The 13,954-nt window shown below is 43.8% G+C and overlaps 1 protein-coding gene across 1 annotated transcript in view; it reads left to right on the top strand.

The window, feature by feature from the left end:
• The first annotated feature begins 431 nt into the window (after positions 1–431).
• Positions 432–13,954, top strand: part of LOC103356343 (probable C->U-editing enzyme APOBEC-2) — a 17,997-nt gene continuing 4,474 nt past the window's right edge. Inside the window, exons 1-3 of the mRNA XM_008280447.1 lie at positions 432–830; positions 6,828–7,052; positions 10,522–10,830. Of these exons, the coding sequence (XP_008278669.1) occupies positions 622–830; positions 6,828–7,052; positions 10,522–10,825 (738 nt within the window). The 5' untranslated portion in view covers positions 432–621 and the 3' untranslated portion in view covers positions 10,826–10,830. The remainder of the gene's footprint in view (positions 831–6,827; positions 7,053–10,521; positions 10,831–13,954) is intronic.

The following is a 13,954-nucleotide window of genomic DNA, read 5'->3' as shown; positions in this document are numbered from 1 at the left end:
ACTGTGAGTTGCAGCTGCTTGTGTACGTCTACTGTGGTTCAACCCAAATGAGCCTTTAAAGGCCGGTGCCAGTCACGATATATTTAGATTGAACCATTTTCTTTCTTTTAACTGGCTCTCAAAGCTTTACAGACTTTCACTGGATTTGTTATCTCAGTGGAAAGCTTCCTGTCACGACACCAGATTTCCCATGTGAGACATGTAATTGGCATTTTACTGTAGATTAATCTTATTATCAGTCTAGGTTATAAACAAATTTCTGAACTGTATGATCTAGGCCTTCTCTCTCTCTCTCTCTCTCACTCTCTGTGTGTCTCTAACTATCTGTGTGTGTGTGTGTGTGTGTGTGTGTGTGTGTGTGTGTGTGTCTCTCTCTCTCTCTCTCTCTCTCTCTCTGTGTGTTTGGTGGCACTTCCTTCATCCTTTGCTCTACCATTCCACGCCTTCTCCCTCTCTAGGTCTCCTTCCCTTTCTGCTTCTGGTCAGTTTAGCCATTTTTTTTCCTTCAGGTCAGTTGTTCTCATCTCCCGTCTTTATCAATATCTTGTCTTTTTTCCCATCACTTCAACTATTTGTTGAGTTTCTGTAGACATACATTTTCCAGGGAGTATTTTTGTCACTATGGCTGAAAAAAGTCGCACACAAATGAAAAGGAAGGAAAAAGAAACTACAGAAGTGACCATGGATGTAAAAGAAGTGAAGAATGAAGGAGAGAAGGCAGTGGAGCATGACAAGAGCCCATCAGCTGAGGCAGCAGCCACCAATGGTGACCAGAATGGAGATTTTCAAGTTGAGCCAATGGAACTACCTCCATTTGAAACCATTACAGGGTATGTTTGCATCACCAAGTATGATTTTTGGAATATTTTAATAGAGATAAGGCTGCACATATCTGAATTGCCTCATTATCATCCTGCCTTTGGTTTATTTAGACAGTTAATCTTAGGTAGACGACTTTATATGAGTTTGATTTTTGGTTACACCAGCAGGCTGAAGAGGCCCTCTGATCTTTGCTGATGCTTGCATTTAAAGCAATGTTGACTTTGATGAGCCATTTGACATTTGCTGTGCGTTTGCTGTGCTGATGTAAATCTTATTCCTTTCATCCTTAAACTGTCGTGCATACTGAATATTGAAGACAGCCAAGAACCTTTACAAAACTGTGTCAAAATTACAATTACTTACTTTTTCTATTATCTAACATCTATAACAACCTGTAATCAACTACCTAGCTTGTTTTACGGCAGGCACTACAAAAATGTCCAAATGCAGATTCAGTTCAACATCTACTGTGCAGACCTTGTCCTTCCACCCACATCCATAGCAGGACTGCCTCCACTACTTTTCTGAAAGAATGACCCATTTTTATTTGTTTTTTAATCAGAAATCAAATCAGCCACTTCATGTCACGTGTTGCCTAACTCTCCATTTAAGAGGGATACCCCTCCTTGCTGTTACATAACAAGCAGCAAGCTGTCACAGTTCATCAAGTGGGTGAAAGCAATGGCACTGGGTGAAAGCAATGGCACTGAGCAATCAGCAGCCAGACAGAAGCACAAACAGACTTATGATCAATCACTGATCCTCAACATTTGTCCAAGCAACTTTGTCCCCATTTGTTTTTATAATTCAAGTTTTATTTTTGGCAACATACATGGTTCAACTGACAGATTATATTTCTGTGTCTGATCTTCTCTAGTGATTACATTTCAGTTCTTTAGGTGTCAGCTGCTGTTGGCATGGAGTCAACATGTTGGAAATCTAAGCTCAGTGATTGAATTCTTCCTGCTATCCTGTTATGTTCCAGATGAGAGATAAATGCATATAAAAGTTCCTCCTACTGACCAATCAATTCTCTTGGAAAATTATCAACAGCATCAAAAGATCCAGCAGAGCTCAGTGCACAGATAGGGAGAGGGGAACATGTGACATTTCACAGCTGCAAGTGATTTCAGAGATAATTTATTGTTTTATGTGCCTTTGGAGATACAGTCATGGAAAAAAAGTCTTAGACCACCCTTGTTTTCTTTAATTTCTTGTTAGTTTTAATGCCTGGTACCACTAAAATCAGAATGTCTTTACTGTCATTTTATGAGAACAACGAAATTAAAAGTGCCATCCTTAAGTGCATATTTATTGAATAATAAAAAGAAATAAATTAACATAAAACAAAAACAAAACAAACAGAACATGTAAGACTATCAAGACAAAATGTTCATTAAAAAACATTCATAAAACCATTAAATAAAACCCAATAAACACTAGAATTACTGATGTGTCTTGAGTTGAGTGCATATATGGCGTTTGCATAGAAACTATTTCTGAGTCTGTTTGTTTTTGCTTTCAGTGCTCTGTAGCGTCTGCCTGATGGCAGAAGTTCAAGCGGTAATGTCCAGAATCGGAGGGGTCTCTGATTATATTTTGTGCCTTTCTGAGGCAACGAGAGCGGTACAGTTCATTGAGGGAAGGCAGAGGACAGCCGGTGATTTTCTGGGCCGTATTGACAACCCTTTGATGAGCCTTGTTGTCTGCTATTGTGCAGCTGGCAAACCAAACACACATGCAGTAACTGAGGATGCTCTCTATGGAGCAGCGATAGAAGGCCACTAGCAGCCTCTGCTGCAGGTTGTTGCTCCTGAGGACCCTCAGGAAGTGCAGTCTCTGCTGGGCCTTCTTTACAGTGGTTGCTGTATTTGTGCTCCAGGTCAGGTCATCCTTAATGTGCATACCCAAAAAGCGAATGTCAGAAACCCTCTCCACAGAATTCCCATGGATGAGCAATGGCTGCATGTCTGTCTTCTTCTTTCTGTAGTTCACAGTAATCTCCTTGCTTTTGGCTGTGTTGACGATCAAGTTGTTTTGTTGACACCACACTGACAGTTTCTCCACCTTGTCCTGGTATGCAGTCTCTTCACCCTCAGAGATGAGCCCCACCACAGTGGTGTCATCCGCAAATTTAATGATGCTGTTACTGTGGTGGAGGGGAGCACAGTCATGAGTGTGGAGGATGAATAGCAGTGGGCTCAGCGCAGCCCTGCGGGGAGCCGGTGCTGAGGCTGATGGCCGAGGAGAGGTAGAGGGCCTACTTTCACCCTCTGGGAGTGGTCCGTCAGGAAATCCAAAATCCAGAGGCAGATCGAGTGGGACACTCCCAGGTCTGACAGTTTAGTTACCAATCTGCTGGGGAGGATGGTATTAAATGCAGAGCTAAAGTCCACAAAGAGCAGCATTGCTCCCCTGCTGCTCCAGGTGGGACAGAGCAGAGTGGAGAGCTGTAGCCACAGCATCCTCCGTTGACCTGTTAGCTCGATAGGCAAACTGGTGACAGTCAAACCCAGGGGGAAGACAGAACTGATGTGGGCCCGGACCAGTTTTTTGAAGCACTAAATGGCTGTGGGTGTAAGTGCCACCGGGCGATAGTTGTTCAGTCCACTAATGGTGTTCCTCTTAGGGAGGGGGACAATGGTGGAGGACTTTAGGCAGAGAGGGACAGCGGCCTGACTTAGGGACTGGTTGAAGATGGTGGTGAAGACCCCAGTCAGCTGATCTGCACAGTCCCTCATCACCTGTCCTGAGATGCTGTCAGGACCCTCAGCCTTCCTCGGGTTCACCACCTTCAGCACCCGCTTCACCTGCTGCTCCTCCAGTGTCAGGACGTGGCTGCTGTGGGCTGGTGGCTGCAGTTCAAAGCGGGTGAAGAAGTTGTTGAGCTCCTCCGCTAGTGAGGCACTCCTGTGGTCCGTTGACAGGCTGCTGGGTCTATAGTTGGTGCTGGATTCCCTGCCACATCTGCCTGGAATCGTTGCTCTGGAAGCAGTCCTCGATTCTCTGTCTTTACGCAGCCTTGGCCTCTCTGATGCCCTGATGCCTTTCTTCCGATTGGCTCTGGCAGCAGTACACAACTCCCCATCACCAGACCTGAAGATGGTGTTCCTCTCTCGAAACAGGTTCCGCATCTCTTTGGTCATCCAAGGCTTGGTGTTCGGATAAACCCGGATGTGCTTGTCCACGGTGACAAGGTCTGTGCAACATCTTTGAACAAAACAAGACATTTGTGGAAACACTGATCCAGATTTTTTATTTTATTTAGTTAAAAAAACACAAACAACAAAAAACATTTCCTGACATTTTGGAAGCCAAACAGCTGATTGATTCATTCAGAAGACAATCAGTGATGAAAATAATCATTACTTGGAAATCAAGAATGAACCAAATTCCATTTGAGTATCTTGTTGTGTCCCAGTATTTGTAACATCCTACACCTGCATTCAGACTCCTCCTCCCACACAGGCATATTACCTGAAGACTACAATGAACACGACAAAAAATGCAGCTAATTACATAATACTTTTTGTCCTATTTGACATGCTTAAGCTAAGTTGTATTCCCAGGGTATATAAGATGCCATTTCATGTCATAAGCAGCACTACACATACAAAGGCCTGGAGTTGTTTCCTGCTTACATTCAAGCCATAGCACAACTCAGAAGTTGTCAGCTCTCACATAATGCCTAAAAGAAAAGAATTATGTGAAACCACAAAGGCAGCCATCTTGATACTGCTGGAAATTGGCATGAGTGAGAGAAATGTAGTGAAAATACTGAAGATCACCAAGACAGCTGTTCATTACACCAAGAAAAAAGAAGCTGAACATGGTGCTACCAAATTGTTAGCTGGTCGCGGTTGTTGCGCTAATCGTAGCCTTATGTTGTTTTTTGCTCGTTGTAGATTTGTTGTGTTCTTCTGTTGCCTCGTCAGTGTATAATCTGTAGCTCCTATTTTACTAGCCCGTCCGCAGGTCTCTGTTAGTTAGTTCGTGAGCCAGTGTTAGCGTTTTTTGTTACTTGCCTGTCAGTTCACTCAGCATTTAGCTTGAGCTCTTTGTATTTACATTTATTTATTTATTTATTTATCAGTTTCCTTCCTAGCCAGATGTTACCTGGTTTTGGTTGTGCTTTTGTGACCGTGCTTGTTTGATTCTCAATTTTGTAAAATAAACTACTAATTCTGATTCTGTCTACCGTGTCTTTGTTGTTCTGCGCCTGAGTTTCCGCCCTGTCTGTAACATGGAAACTTGAATGCCTGAACACAAGACAGCAAAGAAGTGAACAAAAACTAGGAGGCCTTTTCATCACACAAGTAGACTGTGCAATCTGACAAGTGACTGCAGAGCTGGAGTTTAAATACTGCATGCTGATGGACTGATGAGGTGTAGGTCAGTAGGTTGATGAAAAGGCAGAATAGAACACCATGGCCAGAAACACATAATTATTAATCTGAATTTATAATCTGACTACTGCACTCAGTGAATACTCTAACACAGAGTTATTATACTGCATTTTACAAAAAGAAACAAGGCGTCATTAATGTTCAGTCCACTTGTCGATTATCTGTACACTGCACAGACAGAAATGAAGGATTTATGGCCACTGGAATGTGAGAGAGCTTTTAATTTGAAAAAGTTACAGGGAGTGTTGAGTTAATATTAACTGCATAATGCTATTTAACAGACAAACAAGAGTAGAGACAACGAGGCTTAATACTAAAATGTGACTTATTCTTGTTTTGGAAGTGCCTACAGATAAAGCTCTGACAGCTAGGGTCTGATGTTCTCTTTGCTATTGAATTGTGTGGCATCATCATGCCACATTTTTGAGACTTTCAGAAAAAAAAAAGACTGGATGCTTTTGAGGATGATAACGGATTTAAAAAGATCCAAACTATCATAAATCATTCATTCCACTCTATGGAAAATCATGTACAAGTGACATAGATTTCAAACAATTGCCAATTTCTCAAGGACAGGCTGCTGCAGCAAATTTAGTCCAAGAACCAAGTGTTTAATACAAAAAGAGGCCTTCAAAAGAACGAGATGAAGCCTGCTCTGGCTAGTTACAGCTAGCCCACACAAAACGTGTCTAATGATAATGCAGTGGAGCTCTAGTCTTAGCAATGCAGTGTAAAATTAGCTCTGGCTTAGGTGCTACTGCTGTACTTTCCCCATCCTGATATCTCCTAGTTTCAACTTGACACCCGCCACACTGTCCTTAATGTTAGTTTGATTCACACAACAGAAACAGAGGGTGTGGTTACATGGAGTCCTGCTGTAGATTGTGTCATGTTACTTGGCCATGACTTGATTGTAGCTTTTCTAACTAACAGCTTAGCTACTCTACTTTCAGCATAGTAAAACTGTATTACACATATTCACTCTGTCTGCACTTTATTGTGTTGGAAGTTCAGTTTTAAGCACTAGCCAAATGCTAGCTCATGGCTTTGCCTTTTGTCTGTAGACACCATTTGGCAAAGCTGTCACACTGCATGCACCTAACTAATGACTGGTGCCAAACACAACTGAGATCACGACACAGCAATTACATTGTCATACAGAGAAAAAAAAAATTAGGTGCCAAAATTAATACTGCTTTGTCCTACTGCTAAATCCAATTCTAAATGCTAAACTCCAGCACCTTTGCCTGGAATCTTGCCACTGAGACAGGTTAGCTGCCCCTTGCCTTGTTCCCATATTTGTATTTGTAAGCTTTCCTTTTTCTGCTCATAGCATATGGGTGCTTTTTTTCCTCTTTTTTATGCATTACATCCAGCGTAGTAGTTACTCTTATCCATATTAAGGTCTGGAATTCCCACTGCTGTTAACTGTTGCAGTTTTCCTCTTTCTGTCAGACATTTTCTCCAGTGTTTGAGACAACACCCTGACAGATGGATCTGTTTTCAGATATAAATAATACAAGCTCATGTTCATTTTTCATCATGTCAGGATGTGACTATTAACATGCAACTGTTTATTTCATTCATTGTTTTACACAGGGACCGGGTAGATCCTTTTGTGTTTAAGTTCCAGTTCAAGAATGTTGAATACTCCTCGGGCCGCAACAAGACAATCCTCTGTTACTTAGTAGACAGAGGGGACACAGCTGACGGGCTTCTGAAAGGTTTTCTGGAGGATGAGCATGCCGGGACTCATGCAGAGGAGGTCTTCTTCACACAGTGTCTCCCACACTGCGACTCTGCGATCAAGTGCACAGTCACCTGGTATATACTTTAAAATACAACTTATTTTTAGTCTAAACAATAGTTTTATTTTCTTCCATGGCTGAATATTTTGTTACTTGCATTTCTATAGACATATATGTTCCTTCAATGCAGGAAGCGCTGCTCATGCACAAAAGTATCTAATATGCATTTTGGAACTCTGGTCAAGTATCATTTACAACAGCCCTCTTGTGTCATTTACACTACCATCCATCCATCCATCCATCCATCCATCCATCCATCCATCCATCCATCCATCATCTTCCACTTATCCAGGGTCGGGTCGCGGGGGCAGTAGGCGGAGCAGGTCATTCCAGACTTCCCTCCCCCCAGCAATGCTTTTCAGCTCTGCCTGGGGGATCCCGAGGTTTTCCCAGGCCAGCCGAGAGATATAATCCCTCCAGCGGGTTCTGGGTCTGCCCCGGGGTCTCCTCCCAGGTGGACATGTTCAGAAGATCTCCAGAGAAGGTCTCCCCAGAGGCATCTGTATCAGATGTCCATACCACTGCAACTGGTTTCTTTTGTAGCAAAGGAGCAGTGGCTCTACTCCGAGCTCCCTCCGGATGTCCGAGCTCCTCACCCTATCTCTAACGCTGAGCCCAGCCAACCTGCAGAGGAAGCTCATTTCTATTCACAATCTTGTTCTTTCGGTCACGACACAAAGCTTGTCATCATACCATGAGGGTTGGGATGTAGATGGACTGGTAAATCGAGAGCTTTGCCTTGCAGCTCAGCTCTCTCTTCACCACGACGGTCCGGTACAGCGCCCGCATTACTGTGGACACTGCACAAAGCCGCCTGTCCATCTCCATTTTCCCATCACTCGTGAACAAGATCTCGAGATACTTAAACTCTCTCACTTGAGGAAGCAACTCCTCCCCCACCGGGAGGTAGCAATTCACCGATTTCCAGCAGAGAACCATGGCCTTAGACTTGGAGGTACTGATCCACATTCCCGCCACTTCACACTTGGCTGCAAATTGCTCCAGTGAGTGCTGAAGGTCATGGTCTGATGAAGCCAACAGTACCACGTCGTCTGCAAGAAGCAGAGACGCAATCCTGAGGTCCCCAAACCGGACACCCTCCTCACCCTGACTGTGCCTTGAGATCCTGTCCATGAAAACCACAAACAGGATCAGGGACAAGGGGCAGCCCTGGCAGAGTCCAACGGCCACTGGGAATGTGTCCGACTTATTGCAGAGAATGCGGTCACAACTTTGGTTGTACACACACTCTCCGGTCTTGAAGAGATGTGTCAGACATGACAGTCCGACAATGTCCAGAGCCTTCAGCATCTCAGGGCGAATCTCGTCCACACCTGGCACTTTCAGCTTCTTAACTACTTCGGAGGCCTCTACCATGAAATATGGACCAAAAACCCCCAAGTCTTCAGGCTGTGCCCCCTCAACAGAGGACGTGTTTACTGGGTTTAGGAGTTCCTCAAAGTGCTCCTTCCACCACTTGACGAGATCCCCAGTCTGGGTCAGCAGTTCTCCTCCTGTACACAGCCTGGGCGAATCCCTGCCTCCCCTTTCTGAGGCACCGGATGGTTTGCAGAACTTCTTCGAGGCCGACCAAAAGTCCTTCTCCATAGCCTCCCCGAACTCCTCCCACACCCAAGTTTTAGCTTCCACGACCGCCGCAGCTGAAGCCCTTTTGGCCAGCCTTTACCTGCCTGCTGCTTCAGGAGTCCCCCGAGCCAGCCAGGCCCGAAAGGTCTCCTTCTTCAGCCTGACGGCTTCCCTCACCGCCGGTGTCCACCAGCGGGTTTTGGGGTTGCCGCCACGACAGGCACCAGTAACCTTCTGGCCACAGCTCCTAATGCCCGCTTCTGCAATGGAGGCTTTGAACATGGCCCACTCTGACTCCATGTCCCCAACCTCCCCCGGGATGCAGGAGAAACTCTTCCGGAGGTAGGAATGGAAAACCCCACGGACAGGGGACACTACCAGACATTCCCAGTTCACCTGTACTACACTTTGGGTTTACCAGGTCTGTCCGGCAGCCTTCCCCACCATTGGCTTCAACTCACCACCAGGTGGTGATCAGTTGACAGCTCTGCTCCTCTCTTCACCCAAGTGTCCAAAACATACGGCCTCAGATCTGATGATATGACTACAAAGTCAATCATCGACCTTTGGCCTAAGGTTCTCTGGTACCAAGTACACGTATGAGCAACCTTATGTTTGAACATGGTGTTTGTTATGGCCAATCCGTGGCTAGCACAGAAGTCCAAAAACAAAACACTGCTCGGGTTCAGATCAGGCAGGCCATTCCTCCCAATCACACCCCTCCAGGTTTCACCGTCATTGCCCACGTGAGCATGGCAGTCCCTCAGGAGAACTATGGCGTCCCCAGGTGGCACCCCTTCCAAGACACCACCCAGTGACTCCAAGAAGGCCGGATACTCTGAACTGCCGTTTGGTGCATAAGCACAAATGACAGTCAGAGTTTTCCCCTCTGCAACACGCAGTCTCCGGGGAGAACTCCAGCAAGGCGGCACTCAGCTGGAGGCTTGTGAGTATCCCCACACCCGCCCAGCGCCTCTCACCGTGGGCAACTTCGGAAATGGAGAGAGTCCAACCTCTCTCCAGGAGTTTGGTTCCGGAGCCCTTGCTGTGCATGGAGGTGAGCCCAACTATATCTGGTGGGTAATGCTCCACCTCCCGCACCAGCTCAGGCTTCTTCCCCGCCAGTGAGGTGACATTCCATGTCCCCAGAGCTAGTCTATGCCACCAGGGGGCGGTACACCAGGATTCCCGCTCCTGCCTACCACCCAGTGGGCATAGCACCCGACCCCGATTCTCTGCCCTGAGGGTGGTGGGCCCTCTGGGCAGTGGCCCTGTGTTACTTTTTTGGGTTGTGCCTGACCAAGCCCAATGGGGCCACAAGACCTGGCCACCAGATGCTCCCCGGCGAGCTTCCCTCCACAGGGATGGCTCCAGGTGGATGCCCCGGTCCCCCTCTTCCAGGCAAGGTGGCGGCTCTCCTTTTTGTGGTTTTCATCAAGGTCTTCTGAATCGCTCTTTGTCTGGTCCCTCCCCTGGAACCAATTTGCCCTGGGAGACCCTACCAGGGGCTAATGCCCCAAACAACATAGCTCCCAGGATCACCGGAACATTCAAACCCCTCCACTGCGATAAGGTGGCGATTCATCGGGGGGCACTACCATCTAACATGTCAAATTCTATTAGTAATACATAAAACACAAAATAACTATGTTTGACCATACACCATGTAGTCACACATGGATATCAAATATATCATGTTTCTGTTGTAATATACATAGCTCTATCAGTTTTCAACAAACTAAGAAACAATCAGAATACATATGCAATAAAAATGTATTTAGGTAACAAAAAGAGTTGTAGTGTGCTGACACAAATGTGACATATTTCTTCATATTATAAAATGAGAGATGCATTGAAACAGATTTGTTTTTTCCTCTTTGTTCTACTCTTCTTCTCAGGTATGTGTCCTCCAGTCCCTGCTCTGCTTGCACTGCAAAAATAGCTGAAGTGTTGAAGGCCAGGAAAAACATTAAGCTGACTATCTTTGCTGCTCGATTGTTTGAGTGGGAGGAAGCAGAGATCCAGGCTGGACTAAAGGCCCTGCACGCTGCTGGCTGTAAGCTGAGGGTGATGAAGCCTCTGGACTTCTCCTACACCTGGGACACGTTTGTGGAAAACGATGAGCAACCTCTGAACCTGTGGGAGGACTGCAAAGAAAATTATGAGTATTACCATGAAAAGCTGGCTGATATTCTACAGTAATGACAGTAAGTGCAGAAGGAAGCATCTGTTGTTTTAGTGCAGAGAGAGGTATAGTTCATACCAGGATTGAATTATGGATGCTAAATGTGCTCTCCATATTCTGCTATTTACATTCACATTTTATGCATACATTTATTTTGTTTTTCATTTCAAGCATAGGTGTAAAGAATTCTGTCTTATTAAAAAGCTGTACGAATATTTAAGACGCAGATTGTTAATAAACAAAAATAAGAAGGGAATCAGCAGTTGGTTACCAGGTACAAATAAAAGGTGAGGCCACAGAAACAAACAGAAATCCAAACATTGTAGGCTAAGTTTATTAAGCAGCACTTGAACCCATCAAAATCGTAAGATTTATACCAGTGACACAAGTCAATAGCAAATGTAATGCAGAAAACAAACATTTTGAAAGGCATGTTACATTGTTTTCACAGAGTTCTATATTTTTCTGGCTGAGTTGTGTCAAATAAAAGTTAATTTGTATGATTTGCCTGTTTTTGTAATTATATCTAGGGTGAATTTGTGACAGCTGTTTTTTGCTCAGTATTTATATTTAGTGATAAGCAAAAGGCAAACTATTTTGTCTCACCTAAATTTTCAATTTTCTATTTTAGATGTGAAACATGTACAGGCATTCCTCACTTTAAAAAATATTTATTTTTTTCTGTCATTAGTCTCAAAATTGGTTTGTGGACTGCCACTGTGAAGCCTTGAGTTCAGTTGTCTGTCACCATCTTTGTTTTCTAAGGTGGTCCTGCCCTAAAGCATATCCTGCTTTATTGTCTGTTTTCTTCTAAATGGGACCATATTTATAAAATGAACAGTGTGCTAGCTTTAATTCTATACAATCAGACTTCTGTCCGCAAACAGAGAGGACTCACCCCTTGCTGACTGTAGGCTTCAGACACCTCTGCACTGGCTTCAGTTCTCAGATCCCAAGACTCTGTAGATCTTGTAAATGCTTCATGGTCCACACTTAGAGTATAAAATGCCTTTTTGACCTCAGCAAGGTTCTACAAAGCACTTTACAACACATTGTAAAGTGCTTTGTAGATCCTTGGTATCACCCATTCACACATACACATGAAGAGTTAATTTGCAAAAACATAACTTCACCTTTATAAACCTTCAGAAAAAACATTTTTCCATCATCTACTTGAGACAATACCAATCAAGCTTAAGTTATCTCTACTTTTGTCATGTCATTTCTACTGAGTCAAATCCACTCACCTTCAGTTTGATTGATATTATCTCAAGCAAACAACAAAAAACTAAGTTTTCTGAAAATCTACAAAAATGCAGTTAAATGTTTTTGCAAACAAACTCTTCATTTGCACACTTGGGCTCTCGGAGAGGCTGGGAACTGTGATAAGTGCTCACGCAACCCTCCCTATGCAGCTGCATCTGCTCAACACTCACCTGCTCTTCAAGCTGACTTCAAATACTTTGGAGGCTGGATGGTGGATGATAGCTCCCCTCCTTTGATTCACTCCGTGAATTATGTTGTTTGGGTAATGCAGCCCCTTGCAGATGAAGCAGATATTGTTGAACGGTGATGCTTTTTTCCTTTTGGAATCATCTATCCAATGTAGTGCTGTAGGTACTCAAAGCAGGCTAGAGTACTAAAATATACCTCTTTCATGGTAAAGTCACAATGTATAAGTTACCTTGAAAAAAATGTAGTTTTCCACCATTTATAAAATACAACAAGATAATATTGACTAAACATACAATAAATGTCAGTACAGATTGTCATCATTCAAGTTCCCAAACATCATGATTTACACAAAATATGTCAGAGGACAGTTGTGAAAAATAAATAAGTACATTAACTCAAGTATTGTCTGTAATACCAATTACCTTGAACTTGTACCTTATTTGAGAATTTTCATTTTTTGCAACTTTACACTTTACCTCCATTACAATTGAAAGGCAAACATTTTTTTTACTCTACCTTTATTTTCTTCAACTACTAGTTACTTTTTTTCCACATTAATAAAAATATAACAACATTTGATGTAATGAATGAATGAAATAAAAAATACTTTATTTATCCCAGAAGGGAAATTCAATCTTGTAAAAGTTCACTTTTTTTTTTTTTTTCAAATCAATATAACATATATTCTATAAAACAACAACAATCATTCAGTCAGTCAAATTTGTTTTTTAAGGTGATGGCTGTTGGCAGGAAGGAATTCCTGTATCTCTTCCTTCGACAGCGAAGCTGACGCAGCCTCCCACTAAACACACTCTGTTGGTTCTTCATTGTGTTGTGGAGAGGGTGAGAAGAATCCTCCATCATCTTCATCATCTTGTGCAGCATTCTTTTTTGAACAATCAGCTCCAGTGGTTCCAGAGTTATCCCCAGCACAGAACCAGCTTTCTTGATCAGCTTGTTTAGCTTCTTTAAGTCTCTGGTTCTGATGCTACTGCCCCAGCAGATGGCTGCAAAGCTGATTGCACTTTCCACAACAGACTTATAGAGGATCTGCGACATCTTGGTGCAGACACTGAATGATCTCAGCTTCCTTAAGAAGTAAACTCTGCTCTGACCTTTCTTGTAGATGTAGTCAGTGTTGCATTTCCAGTCTAGTCTGTTGTCCAGCTGAACTCCAAGATATTTGTAATTCTCCACCACCTCCACCTCCTCTCCCAGGATGTAGACAGGACTATGCGCTTGTTCTTGCTCCTCCTGAAGTCAACAAGCATCTCTTTAGTCTTGCTGGTATTTAAGATGAGGTGATTGTTACCACACCATTTTACAAACTGACTGACCAGTTCCCTGTACTCAGCTTCTTGTCCATCACTGATACACCCCACAACTGCAGAGTCATCAGAGTACTTCTGCAGATGACAGGATTCAGAGTTGTACTGGAAGTCTGAGGTGTACAGTGTGAAGAGGAATGGTGAGAGTACAGTTCCTTGTGGTGCTCCAGTGCTGCTGACCACCATCTCAAACACACAACCTTTCAGTCTCACAAACTGTGGTCTGTTTGTTAGGTAGTCATAAATCCAGGTGGTTGTGGAAGGATCCACCTGGAAGTTATGGAGCTTCTCACATTGTAAAGCAGGCTGAATAGTATTGAAGGCACTTGAGAAATCAAAGAACATGACCCTCAAAGTGCTGCC

This window comes from Stegastes partitus, unplaced genomic scaffold (assembly GCF_000690725.1).
Source record: "Stegastes partitus isolate 25-593 unplaced genomic scaffold, Stegastes_partitus-1.0.2 Scaffold194, whole genome shotgun sequence".
NCBI lineage: Eukaryota > Metazoa > Chordata > Actinopteri > Pomacentridae > Stegastes > Stegastes partitus.
This window is presented reverse-complemented; position numbering and strand designations above follow the sequence as displayed.